We start from the raw sequence: 14,914 nt of genomic DNA, 5'->3' as shown, positions 1-14,914 counted from the left end.
TTTCCAATAAAACAAAGAGCAATTAAAAGATGAAGGAAACGAAGGAACGAAGGGATATGAAGACAGTAAATGAGCATTATTTACCTCCAATTGAAACCTCCACTATTCTTGAAAAATCTCCTCATGAAGCCAGTAGGACAACGAAGGCTAACAGAGTAATTCACAGTGTCCTAGGGAACACAAGGATTAGTATTCAAGGAAGCCACTTTTACTTTTTTGCCCCTCTTGAAGCTTAACACAGCCAGGAATGGCTGGGGTGGCCAGAGCATAAGAGCACATCGACTAGCCATCCCCAGCTACGAAGGCTGGGTGGCCAAGTTTCATCAGCTCCAAACAGTCCTGATTTACTGGTTTTCTTTTTCCTTGAAGTGAAATAGAGAGTGACAGATTATTTGATCCTTAGCTGCTGCCCCAGTGATCCAGCATGTTTCTTTGTTTTACAATAAGCTGTCATATATTGTATACTGCCAGTCGGCAACAGCGGCAGCAGTGGCAGCAGCGGCAGCGGCGGCAGCGACTGAGGTGAGTGCAGGGAGAGATCGGGCCGTAGCGGGCGAGCGGTTTCCGTGCGGTTTCCGTGCTCCGGGCCCCCCCGAGCAGCAGCCCGAGACCCACCTGGACCCAGAAGTTCCCGGCAAAACGAATCAGGAGAGGAGGGGGCGTAGCACCACCCCCTGTGATCGGTGATAAAAGAGCCTCTGGTGAGGACAGGGACTAGTCCGCTGCCCAGAGGGGAGAGGGGGAGTCAACAGTGACTGGGTGAGTCAGCAGTGACTGTGTGTGTCCCGGGGTGGGGGGAAGGGCACAGCCCCAGGGGCGTGGCAGTTTGCGCAGCAGTTCTCGAAGGCAGGGCGGGCGAGCAGAGTAGGCCGGGCAGGAAGATAGGGTTTCCACTCGGCGGGGCCCTAAGTCCCTTGCGGGTGCCAGAAAAGACATGGCAACCCAAACAGACCTGCCGCGGAAAGTATGCGGAGGTTGCAGGTGGCAGGCTGCAGGGAGTGCCAGAGCCTGGCCCTGGCACTCGAGGGTAACAGAGACCTCACCTGTGTGAGGTGCGAACAGGTCGACGACCTGATCTCCTTGGTGGCCCAGCTCAAGGAGGAGGTGGAAAGGTTAAGGAGTACAAGAGCATCCCAGGAAGAGGATGGCAGGCAGTGCTGTTCCCTGCCTGTCCTGGGGAAAACGGACGGGCCTAATGCTCCCCGGGTAGCAGAGGATCCTCTTCCTCCTCCACAAGGAACAGGAGGAGACCTAGGGGATGGGGGGGAATGGAGACAGGTCCCTGCTCGGGGTGGCAGGCAAATCCCATCCCGACCTTCCTTCCCTCCCCACGTCCCCCTGCAGAGTAGGTATGAGGCGCTGGAGCCTGAGCGTCTTCCTGAGTGTCGGGAAGACACGAATCAAGGTGAAAGACCCTCTACGGGACTACATGAACAGAAGCAACAAAGTAAGAGGGTTGCAACCAGCTCCAAAAAGGAGAAAAGAAAAGTAATTGTTATAGGCGACTCCCTGCTAAGGGGAATGGAGGGCCCCATATGCAGGCCAGACCCGACTCACAGGGAAGTCTGCTGCCTCCCTGGGGCTCGGGTAAAGGATGTTGCCAGGAGGATTCCTCAACTGGTGAGGCCCTCTGACTACTACCCACTATTAGTATTCCAGGTGGGTAGGGAAGAGATTGAAGAGAGAAGTCCCAGGGCAATCAAAAGGGACTTCAGGGCCCTGGGGCGTTTGGTAAAGGGGGTAGGTGCACAGGTGATATTCTCTTCAATTCCTTTGGTATTTGGTGAAAATAGGGAAAAGACTATGAAAGTACAACAGATTAGTATGTGGCTAAGAGACTGGTGCCGTAGGTGGGATTTTGGGTTTGTTGACCATGGGGAGGCTTTCATGGCACTGGGCCTGCTTATGATGTGATGGGGAAACAGCTGAGTCAGAAGGGAAAAGGGTATGGCCCAGAAGTTGGCAGGGCTTGTTAAAAGGTCTTTAAACTAAGTTCGGTGGGGGAGGGGGATAAGACCAGGGCAACCACAAATGAACCTAGGGGTGACAGGCCTGTGTCGGGGGCAAGGCCGCTAGCCCAGCTGAAGTGCGTTTACACCAATGCACACAGTATGGGCAACAAACAGGAAGAGCTAGAAGCCACTGTACAGCAGGAAGGTTATTATGTGGTTGCCATCACAGAAACGTGGTGGGATGACTCTCATGACTGGAGTGCAACTATGGATGGCTATAAGCTCTTTAAGAGGGACAGGCGAAGCAGGAGAGGCGGTGGGGTAGCGCTGTATGTTAGGGAGTGCTTGGACTGTGTCGAAATTGAGGAAGATGGTGAGGATGACAAGGTTGAATGTTATGGGTGAAGATCAGGGGGAAGGCAGCAGGGCGGACGTTACGGTGGGAGTCTGTTATAGACCACCCAACCAGGATGAGCAGGCAGGACGAGGCGTTTTACAAGCGGCTGTCAGAAGCCGCCCCGGTCGCCGGCCCTTGTACTCGTAGGGCGACTTCAACTTGCCAGATGTCCTGCTGGAAATACAACATGGCACAGAGGAAGCAATCTAGGAGGTTCCTCGAATGTGTGGAGGACAACTTCTCATGCAAGTGGTAAATGAGCCCACTAGAGGAGGGGCCCTGCTTGACCTGTTGTTTGTGAACAGAGAAGGACCTAGTGGGAGATGTGAGGGTTGGTGGCCGTCTTGGGAGTAGCGACCACGAAATGTTAGAGTTTTCGATAGTGGGGGAAGTAAGGAGGGGCAAGAGTAGAACTTCTGCCTTAGATTTCTTGGCGGGCTGACTTTAGCCTGTTTAAGAGGCTGGTGGACCGAGTCCCCTGGCAATCGGTCCTTCGGAATTCCCAAGGGACTCGGTCCTGGAGGGCAAAGGAGTCCAGGAAGGCTGGACATGCTTCAAAAGAGAATTGCTAAATATTCAGGAGCAGGCTGTCCCAGTCTGTAGGAAGGCAAGCCGTCGAGGAAAAAGACCGGCCTGGTTAAACAGAGAACTTAGACTAGAACTTAAGGAAAAAAAGAGAGCCTACTTGCTCTGGAAGAAGGGTCGGGTAACTTGGGAGGTCTATAGGGACGTGGCCAGGTCATGTAGGGAGAAGATTAGAAGGGCCAAAGCTCAATTAGAGCTTGATTTGGCTGCTACAGTCAAAGATAACAAAAAAAGCTTTTACAAATACATCAACAGCAAAAGGAGGATCAAGGAGAGCCTCCACCACTTGCTGAATGAGGAGAGTAGTATAGTGTCAGGGGATGAGGAAAAGGCAGAGGTGCTCAATGCCTTCTTTGCCTTGGTCTTTAATGTCAAGAACGGTTGTCCTCAGGAGACTCAGCCACCAGAGCCTGAAGTTAGGGACGGGGGGCTGTGTGAACCTCCCACGATCCAAGAGGAGACGGTTAGTGACCTGCTGTGCCAGTTGGACACCCACAAGGCTATGGGCCCGGATGGGATTCACCCCAGAGTAATGAAGGAACTGGCAAATGAACTTGCCAAACCACTCTCGATTATCTACCGGCAGTCCTGGTTAACTGGAGAAGTTCCAGCTGACTGGAAATTAGCAAATGTAACGCCCATCTACAAGAAGGGTCGGAAGGACGATCCAGGGAACTATAGGCCTGTCAGCCTGACCTCGGTGCCAGGCAAGGTGATGGAACAGATCATCCTGAATGCCATTACACAGCACATGCAGGACAATCGGGGCATCGGGACCAGCCAACATGGATTCATGAAAGGCAGGTCCTGCTCGACCAACCTGGTCTCCTTCTATGACAAAGTGACCCGCTTAGTAGATGAGGGCAGGGCTGTGGATGTAGTCTATCTAGACTTCAGTGAGGCATTCGACACTGTCTCCCACAGCATCCTCCTGGACAAACTGGCTGCCCAGGGCCTTGGATGGGTGGACTCTTAAATGGGTTAAAAACTGGCTGGATGGCCGAGCCCAGAGAGTGGTGGTGAATGGGGCAAAGTCCAACTGGCGGCCAGTCACTAGCGGTGTTCCCCAGGGCTCAGTTCTGGGTCCGGTGCTGTTCAATATCTTTATAGATGATCTAGACATAGGGATTGAGTGCACCCTCAGTAAATTTGCAGATGACACCAAGCTGGGTGGGAGTGTCAATCTGCTGGAGGGTAGGAAGGCCCTACAGAGGGATTTGGACAGTTTAGATAGATAGGCCAAGACCAACGGCATGAGGTTCAACAAGAACAAGTGCCAGGTCTTGCACTTCGGCCACAACAACCCCATGCAGCTCTACAGGCTGGGGGAAGAGTGGTTAGAAAGCGGCCCGGTGGAAAGAGACCTGGGGGTGCTGATCGACAGCCGGCTAAACATGAGCCAGCAGTGTGCCCAGGTGGCCAAGAAGGCCAATGGCATCCTGGCCTCTATTAGGAATAGTGTAGCCAGCCGGTCTAGGGAAGTGATCGTCCCTCTCTACTCAGCACTGGTGAGGCCGCATCTTGAGTACTGTGTCCAGTTCTGGGCCCCGCACTTCAAGAAAGATGTTGAGGTGTTGGAGCGAGTCCAGAGGAGGGCGACCAAGCTGGTGAAGGGTCTGGAGGGTCTGACCTACGAGGAACGGCTGAGGGAGCTAGGGTTGTTTAGCCTGGAGAAGAGGAGGCTCAGAGGTGACCTTATTGCAGTCTACAACTACCTGAAGGGAGGTTGTAGTGAAGTGGGAGTCGGCCTCTTCTCCCGGGAAACTAGCGATAGGACAAGAGGACACAGCCTCAGGCTTCGCCAGGGGAGGTTCAGGTTGGACATCAGGAAGAATTTCTTTACAGAAAGGGTTATTAGACATTGGAATGTGCTGCCCAGGGAGGTGGTGGAGTCACCATCTCTGGATGTGTTTAAGAGAAGACTGGACATGGCACTTAGTGCCATGGTCTAGTTGACAGGGTGGTGTCAGGGCAACGGTTGGACTCGATGATCCCTGAGGTCTCTTCCAACCTGGTTGATTCTGTGTGATTCTGTGTGTGAAAAACAGCAACTCTCTGCTAGGCTGAAGCATCCTCCGAAGACGGATCCAAAGTGCACACTGCTGTCTTTGGAGATGCCCGTTATGAGCCATTCACAGGTCCGCCAGATATTTCAAGTGTCCTGACGTAGCAAGCCCACAATAGAGTCAACATGTTAAGTAATATTTAGGGTGCAATTCCAAAAAACAATTTCCTCTGTCTCTTCAAGTTTCATTCAGCAACGGGCTGGCCTTAAGGGAAAATGGTTTAGTATGGAGTTCTGCAGAGGGTGAAACTGGGAAAGAAATTACAGGATTTACACCTTCTCCCTCTTCCTGGGGAGGGACCGCCTGTGCAAGCAGTAACACAAATACTTCAAGTCCAGAGTACTATCCTGAGATTGCAGGAATACAACCTAAGAACCTGCTCTAGAAGAAGTGAAATGAAAACCTGCTGCCATCCTGACTTAAATAACCTGCTCACAGAACAAGCTCCCACTTCAAAGGAAGATAAGGAGAGTTTATATGATCAGTCACCCCAAGCAGGAAAGCACAGGGAGTTCAAAGGTTGCCAAGCCTCAAAGGCCAACAATAGGCTTCCGCAATCAAGAGAAATTCCAAAATTAATCTAAAAACCTGAGGGCCAAAGTGTCAGAGAATAAAGAACTTTCAGCCTAAGGTTTGGGTCTCCAGATAAAATGCTTCCATCTTTCAAACAACCATTTCAGACAAAAATTGGGGATTAAAAACACTGAGGAAAATGGACAGTTTAAAAAGATTTCTTTTAAAAAAAAAAAAAAACAAACTGTTAACCCAAAAGCTGTGTAAAGCCTATAAAATATTTAGAAATAAAAACTAAGAAATCTAACCTAAAACATTGGCTCAATGAACAGATTCACTTTTACATAAGTAACAGTAAGAATAAGCATCTCTCTGTTCAGATTTAGTCTGTTTCCCCAACTGTATATTTGGATTAACTTTCACCACAGGTTGCCAGCAGGCTTGCATCTACAGCTTCAGCATCAAATATTTCAGCTAAAGAAAGAAATTCCATAAACAAACAGCAAAGTCTGCTTCAGTCAACTTCACAGGAAAGAAGAAAAAAAAAAATCCTAGCAGACAACAATGAGGGAAGGGCAAACTTCCAGATGAGGGAGGCAAAGGAGCTCTAATTCAGCACTCTTGCAGCTATCAGATGGTTAACAAATTGAGATGAGAGACTTCTGAGCCTTTTGAGCAACTTTCACTCTGGCAAACTTAAAGGATTCAGAAGTGCAGCTGGAATACATATGGGAGATGCTGGAGAAAGTGGATCGTTTGAATTTGTAACTCCATTGTGTGCTGGAGGAACTTCCTGCAGATGAGGCGCATCCCGTCAGTGACTCAGGGAGACTCTCCATCTGCTAACAGTCATGAATTTATCCTCTGAACCAGCTACCAGAAGTGACTCGGTTTACGTGTTATATATGCAACAAGAATCATAAAATAAAGCCTGCGGGGACATAATTTCTTCTTTTGCTTCCAAAGACCTCTACACTACAGCATCTCCGCTGCAAAAAAAAACCTCCACTATTTTGATGAAACTAAGATTTCACATTTTGATCAAAGTGTTTCATTCAACACAAATTTTTATGCAGAAAAGCTTTTTAAATCAAAAGCCAAATATATTTTCAGATGATGTTCAGCATTTAAAAATGGAACTGGTATCATATTAATAGAATATTATCATGCCAGATTCATCACATTAGATAACCAGTTACTGGTTCGCTTGGTTGATACTCAGCTATAGTACCTGAAAACTACATAGCCTTGGTTACTCAGGCATCTTCTCTGGGTTACATTGTTCCTTATCAACGTCCCTGTTTCATTTACAAATTATCCTTACGGTGCTTTGAAATTAGCAAGCAGAAGATGCAACAGGAGGGACAAAAGGGAAAACACTACAGAGAAAGCGTACAAGCCCCTTCTGCCCACTTTTCCCCAGTCTCACTGCTGGAATTCAGAAGATTGTGGCCACCTGCAAACTGGAGCTACTGGAGAGGTGCACTTGGAGCTGAAAAATTGAGAGCAGATGACAAAAAGGGGCCATAAAAATCACAGATGTAAATTAATAATCAAATATACACACACAACAAGGAGACAGATGGCAAGCAATTTTCCCCAGTGTACTTATACTTGTTCTTCTAGTGCACGTATTTGGGTCACTTGCTAGATTAAATCTCATGTGGCAGACCCAACAGAGGTACTGTTGAATGTGGATGGGCTTGGCCTATTTTTAAAATTATGCAAGTCTGACACTACAGGGTGAAGGCATTTATCAGGATTTCTCCAACGCAGTTGGCAATATTGCCCTGTGACTTTGAAACAAGGCTGTTTGATATCTTCTACCATCGGCAAGGCTGTTCCATTCAGGCCTGCTAAATAAAATTCAGCACAAGCTAGAGAAAGTTGGTCAGTGCTACCAAATCTCGCGGAAGAATCCTACACGAAGATAGAAAAATCTGTACGTTTTTTCCAGAGCACCAGTTCTGTCAATGTGCCACAGAGGAAATACATCACTCAAGGTTAAAGTTTCCTACTAATACTCTCCTTAAAATATGCCTTTCTTCTGACATTTGGGAGAAGAAAGGAACACCTCAATGGATGAGTTGCTTTTGACGTGTTTGCTGTAGCAATGCATGACCTCAGATACACAGAGCACTAAATCTTCCACACCCCGCCTATAAACTGACAATGACCTGTCTTATTTAGCACAGGTCACATGAAGGACTACAGCTTCAATGCAAGGCACCTACAGGTCAAATTGCCTACTTTTGACGGGGCTTATATGGCAGGAAAAAATAATTACACGGATGTGTAAGCCTAATTGCAGCAATGGGTTTCCCTCCTCTAATACTGGTAGATATTAGCATGAAACATGAACTGCATGTGCAGAGGTTACACCCTCAATCTGGCAAGAAGCTGGATTTTACACAGTGCAACAAGCAAGACCTTCAATACACCCGCAGGAATGGAAATTGCATTTCTCCTTACCCCTCTTTATCAGTTCCAAGATGATTTTGTACAGCAATAAATAAACTTTTAACAAGCAATGTGAGCTCACTATGGCATTAGACCCACATCTAAATATTCCCCCCCCTCTTCCCGCATTCACCTCTTCTTTTGGTTTAGTGCATGCTGCATCCATCCAACTTCAAACAAAACAAATAAGTAAAAAGAGGGAAAAAAAATATTTATTTTTTCCTAGATGGACAAGGAGGCTTTGAGTTGCGGAGGAGAATTTCCCCCTAATAATCTACACATGTAACTAGGAAATATCACAGCTGTCAGTGAGAATTACAGTAGCAGGGAAGATGGTGGCAAAAGCTTGTGTTTTCTAGGTCTACATTAAAAAAAAAAATAAAGCAGTGTTTCTTCTTTACACTGGCTCTTGGGTTTAGAGGCTGTCACTTTCATTCAAAGTAATCAATAAGTCAATTGATCAAAAAGATCACATGTTTGCACTGATTATATGCATGCCACATCTCTGTCTAGCCTGAAAGAAACAACAAGTTAGGCAGACTAATGATGAAAAGTAAGAATGCATACATTTGCTTACTCAACTTCCTCAGGCTTTAAATTCATTCAATTTCACTTTAACTGGGTGAAGGGAGGGAAATAAAATATTGAATCCTTTGATATAGAGTCATAAAGCCCAGATTACAAGCAAGTATGTTATATCACTGTCCATACAGTCTTTGGTTTGGTGCCGGGCTGCTGCTAAAATATTAAGTTTTACCATTGGGAAATTGATTTTGCTATAAGTTTTTACGATGCCACTTAATCTTACCCAACCTACATAAAAAAAATACAGAAAGCAATTACAGACACCCTTTATATAGTAAGCTTGATCACTACATTAAAAAAAGAACAGTCTGATGTAATTTCAATATAATGGCAAGAGAAGTAGAAAAAGCTATGGCAATATCTTGCTCTCCTGAAACAAAACATTGCAGGTTCCCAGCTTAAATGCACAATCTTGATTCACTTAAAGTTAGTAGCATGATCCATCTCCCACATGGAGGGCCGTGTCCTGCAGCTCCAGCATCGACCTCCTTTTCTAGTGTTACGTTTCAAGCCGGCTCCTGCGGGGCAGCAAGATTCTGTGATTACAGTTAAAAGAATACTTTGGGTCTGAGAGCCTGCCTCTGTGAATAGATAACCCTTTCTAGTTCAACAATTACTAGCATGCAACAGCCATTTCTGCCTTGCCCCTTCTAGTGCTGCAGTTGAAAAACATCCAAATTAGATGACCCTGCGTACAGAAACGCCATTAACTGGCTTTTGGAGCACTCCAGTGAATGTCTAAATCATAGCTACAGTGATGAGAAGTACTTTATTTAGTTAGGAGGTAAACACAAACAAAGCAGTATTTTAGAACACCTTTTAAATAGCCTGGGATTACTACTAGCAAAGACAGGGTGTGATTAACTTTTCCACCTTTTCCAAGATGACACTCCAGTATCACTATTTTCTAACTGCATTAAAGCACACTCAGGCAAGATCAAGAGTAACCCTGACCTCCACATCAGTCACACCAGGTAGTACTTCAAATTGCTTTCTATGCCTAGGCAATTTGAACCGGCCTGCAGGACAGGCTTATGAGCATGTCCTTAAAACAAACCAATTTTGCCTAAATACTGCAAGATATGCTACTTAGGGTTACATATATATTCCACAACTCCTGCAGTTCTTAACTACAACAAGCAGGTTTAAAATAGTGTCGGTGTGTCAAAATATTCACTACTTGCTATTGATCCAATTCAGACTTTGCATTTCAGAATAACAGCAGATTTTTTTTTCTTTTGCTGTCCATGAATGAAGTTTTGAAATGTTAAAACAGGTTTAAGAAAAATCACTGTAGATAACCGGAAGGCTCGCGGAAACCTAAAAACACCTAACTGCTTCACAAGGCTTCAAGTGCATGTAAATGACCTGAAGGACTGAAGCCTGAACATTCTGCGGCCGACACTGTTCCCAGCCGGAGACCTGGACCAGGGCTAACACTTGGCATTTACTTCGAGTATATCAGGTTTAAAAGTAGCAACCCTTGAAAATGGAGGCGGGGGGGGGGCGTATACTGGAAGTGGTGACAGATCCTTAAACACAGCAGGTGCACCGTAATACAGCTTAAGGGAGGAAAATTCCAAGTTTAGTAACTAATTGACTCCAGGACAGGCAGGTTATTTCCCAAGGTAAGTGCCTAATCAAAGACATAACTGGCCCTTTCACATCCCATCAGCGCGCCGGGAAGTTCAGCTCATCCAGCAACACTTCTCCGCTCAGGCGCATCCCTCATCCCACCCCACCGCGTTTCCTCGAGTTCCTCCTCTCGCACAAACCCCCTCCAAGGCACTAACCCTGCTTGACAGCTGCTCGGGGAGTTCGCTGATACCGTGAACCTGAGCCACGAAGCTGGGACCCACCATTCACACACACACACACACACACACACTCATGCGGCCGGGAGGGCCGGTCGCTGCCACCCACCCCGGAGGGATCAAACCGCGCTGCCTCGGCAGCCGCGGGCGCCGGCCCGCCCGCGCCCGGGGGTGACGGTCGCTCGCCACAGAGGATAGAGGCTGCTGAGAAGCTGTCAAAGTCAATCCGTGCTCGCTTTTTGGATGGTTTAATTCCAACGGAGCATGAAACACCCCAGGACGGTTAATAAGTTCAGCCAGGCGTGCTGTTCTCCCTAATACGTTTTAATTATGCATCCGTTTTAATTGTGAACAGATTAAGTCACCGGAAAAGGCGCAAATTGGAATTTTCCCCGACTGCTAACAGCGCCTTTCAGCAGCTTCTCAAGGTAGGGAGCAGGTAGGGAGCCCAGCCCAGTCCCGTCGGCGGGGCTCCAGTCCCCGCGGCCGCCCGGAGCAGCCCGACAGCGCGCGGCAACTTCCCGCGCGGGGTCGGTCCGGCGGAGCGGGGGGCCGGGAGGCGGCCGGGCACCCCGCCGCCCGGTGACACCGCGCATGTGGGATCAGCCCAGGACAAGCGAAGATGAAGCAGCGGGTCCCTTACCACTGAGAAGGGCTGGAGGGGAGCGAGCCCGCTTGGGAGCTGTCAAAGCCCCGGGAGCGGCGGGCGTCGCCGCGGCCACCCGGAGCCGAGGGGCGGCCGGGACCCTCCCGCGCCGCCCCGGGCACCACGAGGTGGGCGGCCACCGCCCCGCTCCCGGCAGGTGGGCAGCCCCCGCCCGCCCGGCCCCGCCGCTCCCCGCCCTACCTGTCATCGTAGCAGAAGTCGGCGCCCAGGGTGTTGAGGTACAGGGCGAGCCCCAGGGCGCTGCTCAACAACTCCGCGATCATCTCTCCGCCTGCCGCCGCCGCCGCGCTCGCACCGGGGCAGCCCCCTCTGCCCGGCCTCCCGCGCCAGCCCCGCCGCGGCTGCCCGTCACGCCCCCCGGCACCGCGGCGCGCCGCTCCGCGCTCCGCCGGCGGCCACAGCCTGACGGCGTCCCCCCCGCGCCTCCGCCGCCACCCCCTACCCCATGGCAGCAGGGCGAAGAGAGCGCGGCTGAGCGGGGCGGGGCGGGGCAGGGCGCGGCGGCTGCCGCCCTCCTCCTTCAGCGCTGCTGCTGCCGCCGCCGCTCCGGCCCCTGCCCGCGCCCCCCTCGCTGCCGAGCCGGGCGCCGCCGCCGAGGCTCTGGGAGCGCCCGCGTGGGGCGCCGCGGGCTCCCACCGCGCCTGCGTGCGGGCCCGCCCCGTGCCCGCCCCGCCCCGCGCCCCCGCCCCGCCCCCCCCACTCCCCGGCCGCCCCTCCCGCGCCCGGGCGGCGCTGCGCCGGCACCGCACCCGCGCCCGCACCGGCTGGTTCGTGCGCTGGGCAGGGCGCGCCCCGCTGCTGCCGCTAGCTTGGCACAACGTTCTTTTTCAGGGTTGTTCTTCTTTTCCCTTTTCCCTTTTCCCTTTTTCCTTTTTCCGTTTTCCTTTTTCCTCTCTTTTTTCTTTCTGACCTCTTTCTTTCCTTCTTCTTTCTGTCGTTATTTTTAGTTTCTTTTTCTTTCTTTTAAAAGGGGATGTTCCTCTTTTCTTCCCTTTCCTATCTTTCTTTTCCTTCTCTCCTGTTCCCTTTTCCCCCCCTTTTCTTCTTTTTACACCCCCCCCCCCCCCCCCAGCATAGGTCAGATGGAAACTCATCAGTAGGAAAGAGGGGTCCCGTACCATTGGGGGTGGGGTGCCGGAACAGGGGCCTTCATGCCCCCACTTGCCCCGAGCCCGGTATTCCCCTCGCTGTCAGAGTGGACATCCACAGGGAGCTCTTCGCTCAGCTTCCAGTTAAGCAAAACCAAAGTAAACCACTGAAACCTGGCAGAGGAGGGCTGGAAACAAACACACCCCAAGGCAAAGAGCACCACAAACCAGGGCTCGCTCGGGGCAGCCTCGCAATGGGGTGCTGCCTGCAAGGGGTGAGGTGGGCACAGCCTGAGCCATGCAGTGTGAGTGGGACAAATAAATGGCCCGGGCAGGAAACACAGCTGTGGGAAATAACGCACTCAATCCATCTTCAATAATTCAAGGGATATAGAGGCATGAAGTTACAGAAAGGGTTTGAGTCCATCAAGCTGATTGTTTCCTTTTTTAAGAGAATTTTCAAGATGTTGCCTCCTTTTTCTGCTAGACAGCCCTTTATATAACTGTTTCCCCATGATTTCCATCAAGTGGCACATCATGCTGTCCCAGAAGAATGGGAGTCTGTACATCAAGCTGTGTCTAATAAATTGGGGAGCTTTTAACAAATTTTCTGTCTCCCCTATGTGATTATTTAATGCTGTTCTTTGCAGCCTCAAAATATATTAAGTTCATTAAGACCTCTTTCAAGCAATGCTTAAAGTGCTCCTGTGAAGTCTGCCCCAAGTGTCACAAACATCTCAGCTGCTTTTAGTTAGATTCAGGGGGTGTGTTATCACCATCAGTGGCAGTAATTGCAGACATGGGGGGAGGGTGGATTTTGTTCAGAATATTAAAGCTTTGAGGGGCCTTATTGAAGCCATTAGCAGATCACATTGATCTGGCATTAAGCTTTTCAGCCTGAAGCACAGAACACAATAACCTAGATTTTAAAGGGTTGGTATGCTTTGTCAGAAGAACTGTGATCCCTACTTTTGAACGCCGATTCTCAATGCATTTCTGGACCTACTGCCAAGATCCCAATCATCATGACTTAGTCCTTCTTGTTGCAGTGGGATTGCTGAGCTTACGCATTAGGTTCGCACAGTTCCTTCTCTGGAACACCCTAATAAACTCTGCATAAATAGCAGGGTGATTGCTACTGAGTCACGGTGGCAGAAGTCTCTTGTTCTCCATCAAAAGCATACGGATTTTTTCTTCAAAGAGGCAGGACTACTGACTGCGGTAGATGAGGGCTGGCAGAAAAGCTTTAGAAACAAAACAAATCCTCCAAGGAAAAAGTTTAACAAAGCCTGATTCTGGCTAATAAAACCAAATGTCAAGAAAGGGTGGGATTAAATGTGTAGACTGTGCAGAAAAGTGCCTGCTCGGCTGGAAGTGCCCAGTGCTCCAGGGTGGCTGGAGGTAGCATTAGGGCTCCACCAGCCTGTGCAAGTGTAGGCTCACAAGTCTACAAAGTCTGCAACTTGCAGAAACATTTCTCTGTATAAACAAAGGATAAGCGTCCTCCCAATGGCAAGAGCTCTCTCTGATGGAGAAACCTGTTTTGTAGAAAGAAATGGATAGCAACACTGCATGTACCGCCTTGCCTGTCAGCTCTGGGACCCTGCACGCCAGGCCAAGCTGGGGGCAGCAGGTGGAAAGAGCCAGTGCAGAAAGCTGGAGACAAGTTCAATGTAAAAATTATTGGCCTTGTTAAGCAAACCCTGCAGAAGAAAACAAGAGGGTAGAAATCAAAGTGTGCTAGAGGACTTCCTTCTGTTTCTCAGTTAGTTAAAAGTAATAAATGCACTGGAGTTATGAAAAACATTATATTTTACTATATGATCCAGAGATGTCAGTTAACATTCTGACTCATAGCAGTTTTACAGTGTGACATACAGTAATCACAAGGTATCAAAAGGGGTAATTTAGAAGTTCAGATGTGTCACTAAGCAGCCATTTCCAAAATAACCTTCGCTTCCAGAAAGTCGTTGTCACAGACTCTGGTATCAGAGAAAAGGAAAGAGGTGGAGGGTTGTAACCACACATAATAATAACAGCAATTGTAAAGATAACTGGCATTACGCACTCAGCTGATCTATTGTGTATAGCTTAGTAGACAAATTCACATGCTTTATTGCAAATATGGCAATCAAAAGTGATCTGTTTTAATACCAATCTGGAAATTCCTTCATTAAAGACATTATAGACTCTGAGCCACTCTGCTACAATATACTTCATCTAAACTGTGACTGAAAGATTAAGTTGTGGTACAGCATGTAGAAATACATGTCTGTCACAGTGACAGATTTGGTTAACCGGTCACTGACTATGAGACCTTAAATGTCAGGGTAATGCATGTGGTGCAGATCCCTCAATAGATTAGATTAGACACTTCAATTTCTATACACTGGGTTCATTTGCTGGCGCTTGTAGAAAATATTTGTGCCAACTTCCTCAAAGCATCTCAGAAGAGAAAGGCTAACCCCCTGAAAGCTGCTGGGATTTTTTATTAGAATGAGGTTAACTGGATATTAAATGTTACTATAGGAAAAATCAAGTGGGATTTATTAATTTTTTGCCAATTCTTATGCTCAGATACCACCAAATAAATGTCATAAAATATTGTGCATGATTTTGAACAACCTAAATTACATCCAAAGATGTGACTTAATGAGCCTCAGAAATATAAACTGTGGTGCATTTTTAAAACACCCACACTGTTGCTGTTGTTAGCGGTCCAGCATAAACTGGTGTTATCTAAGGAAGGAAATCAAGTTAGTTGAATACTTACATGAACAAGTGACC

At 48.6% G+C, this 14,914-nt stretch overlaps 1 protein-coding gene across 1 annotated transcript in view; it reads right to left on the bottom strand.

Moving 5' to 3' along the window:
• The window catches only part of TMTC2 (transmembrane O-mannosyltransferase targeting cadherins 2), a 274,892-nt gene extending 263,548 nt beyond the window's left edge, over positions 1-11,344 (bottom strand). The window contains 1 exon segment of the mRNA XM_068401614.1: positions 11,220-11,344. Within this exon segment, the coding sequence (XP_068257715.1) occupies positions 11,220-11,302 (83 nt within the window). The 5' untranslated portion in view covers positions 11,303-11,344.
• Between the last annotated feature and the right edge of the window lie 3,570 nt (positions 11,345-14,914).

Source organism: Nyctibius grandis, chromosome 5, assembly GCF_013368605.1.
Source record: "Nyctibius grandis isolate bNycGra1 chromosome 5, bNycGra1.pri, whole genome shotgun sequence".
In the NCBI taxonomy this organism is placed as follows: domain Eukaryota; kingdom Metazoa; phylum Chordata; class Aves; order Nyctibiiformes; family Nyctibiidae; genus Nyctibius; species Nyctibius grandis.
The sequence above is the reverse complement of the archived record's forward strand: the minus strand, read 5'-3'. Positions and strand labels throughout refer to the sequence as shown.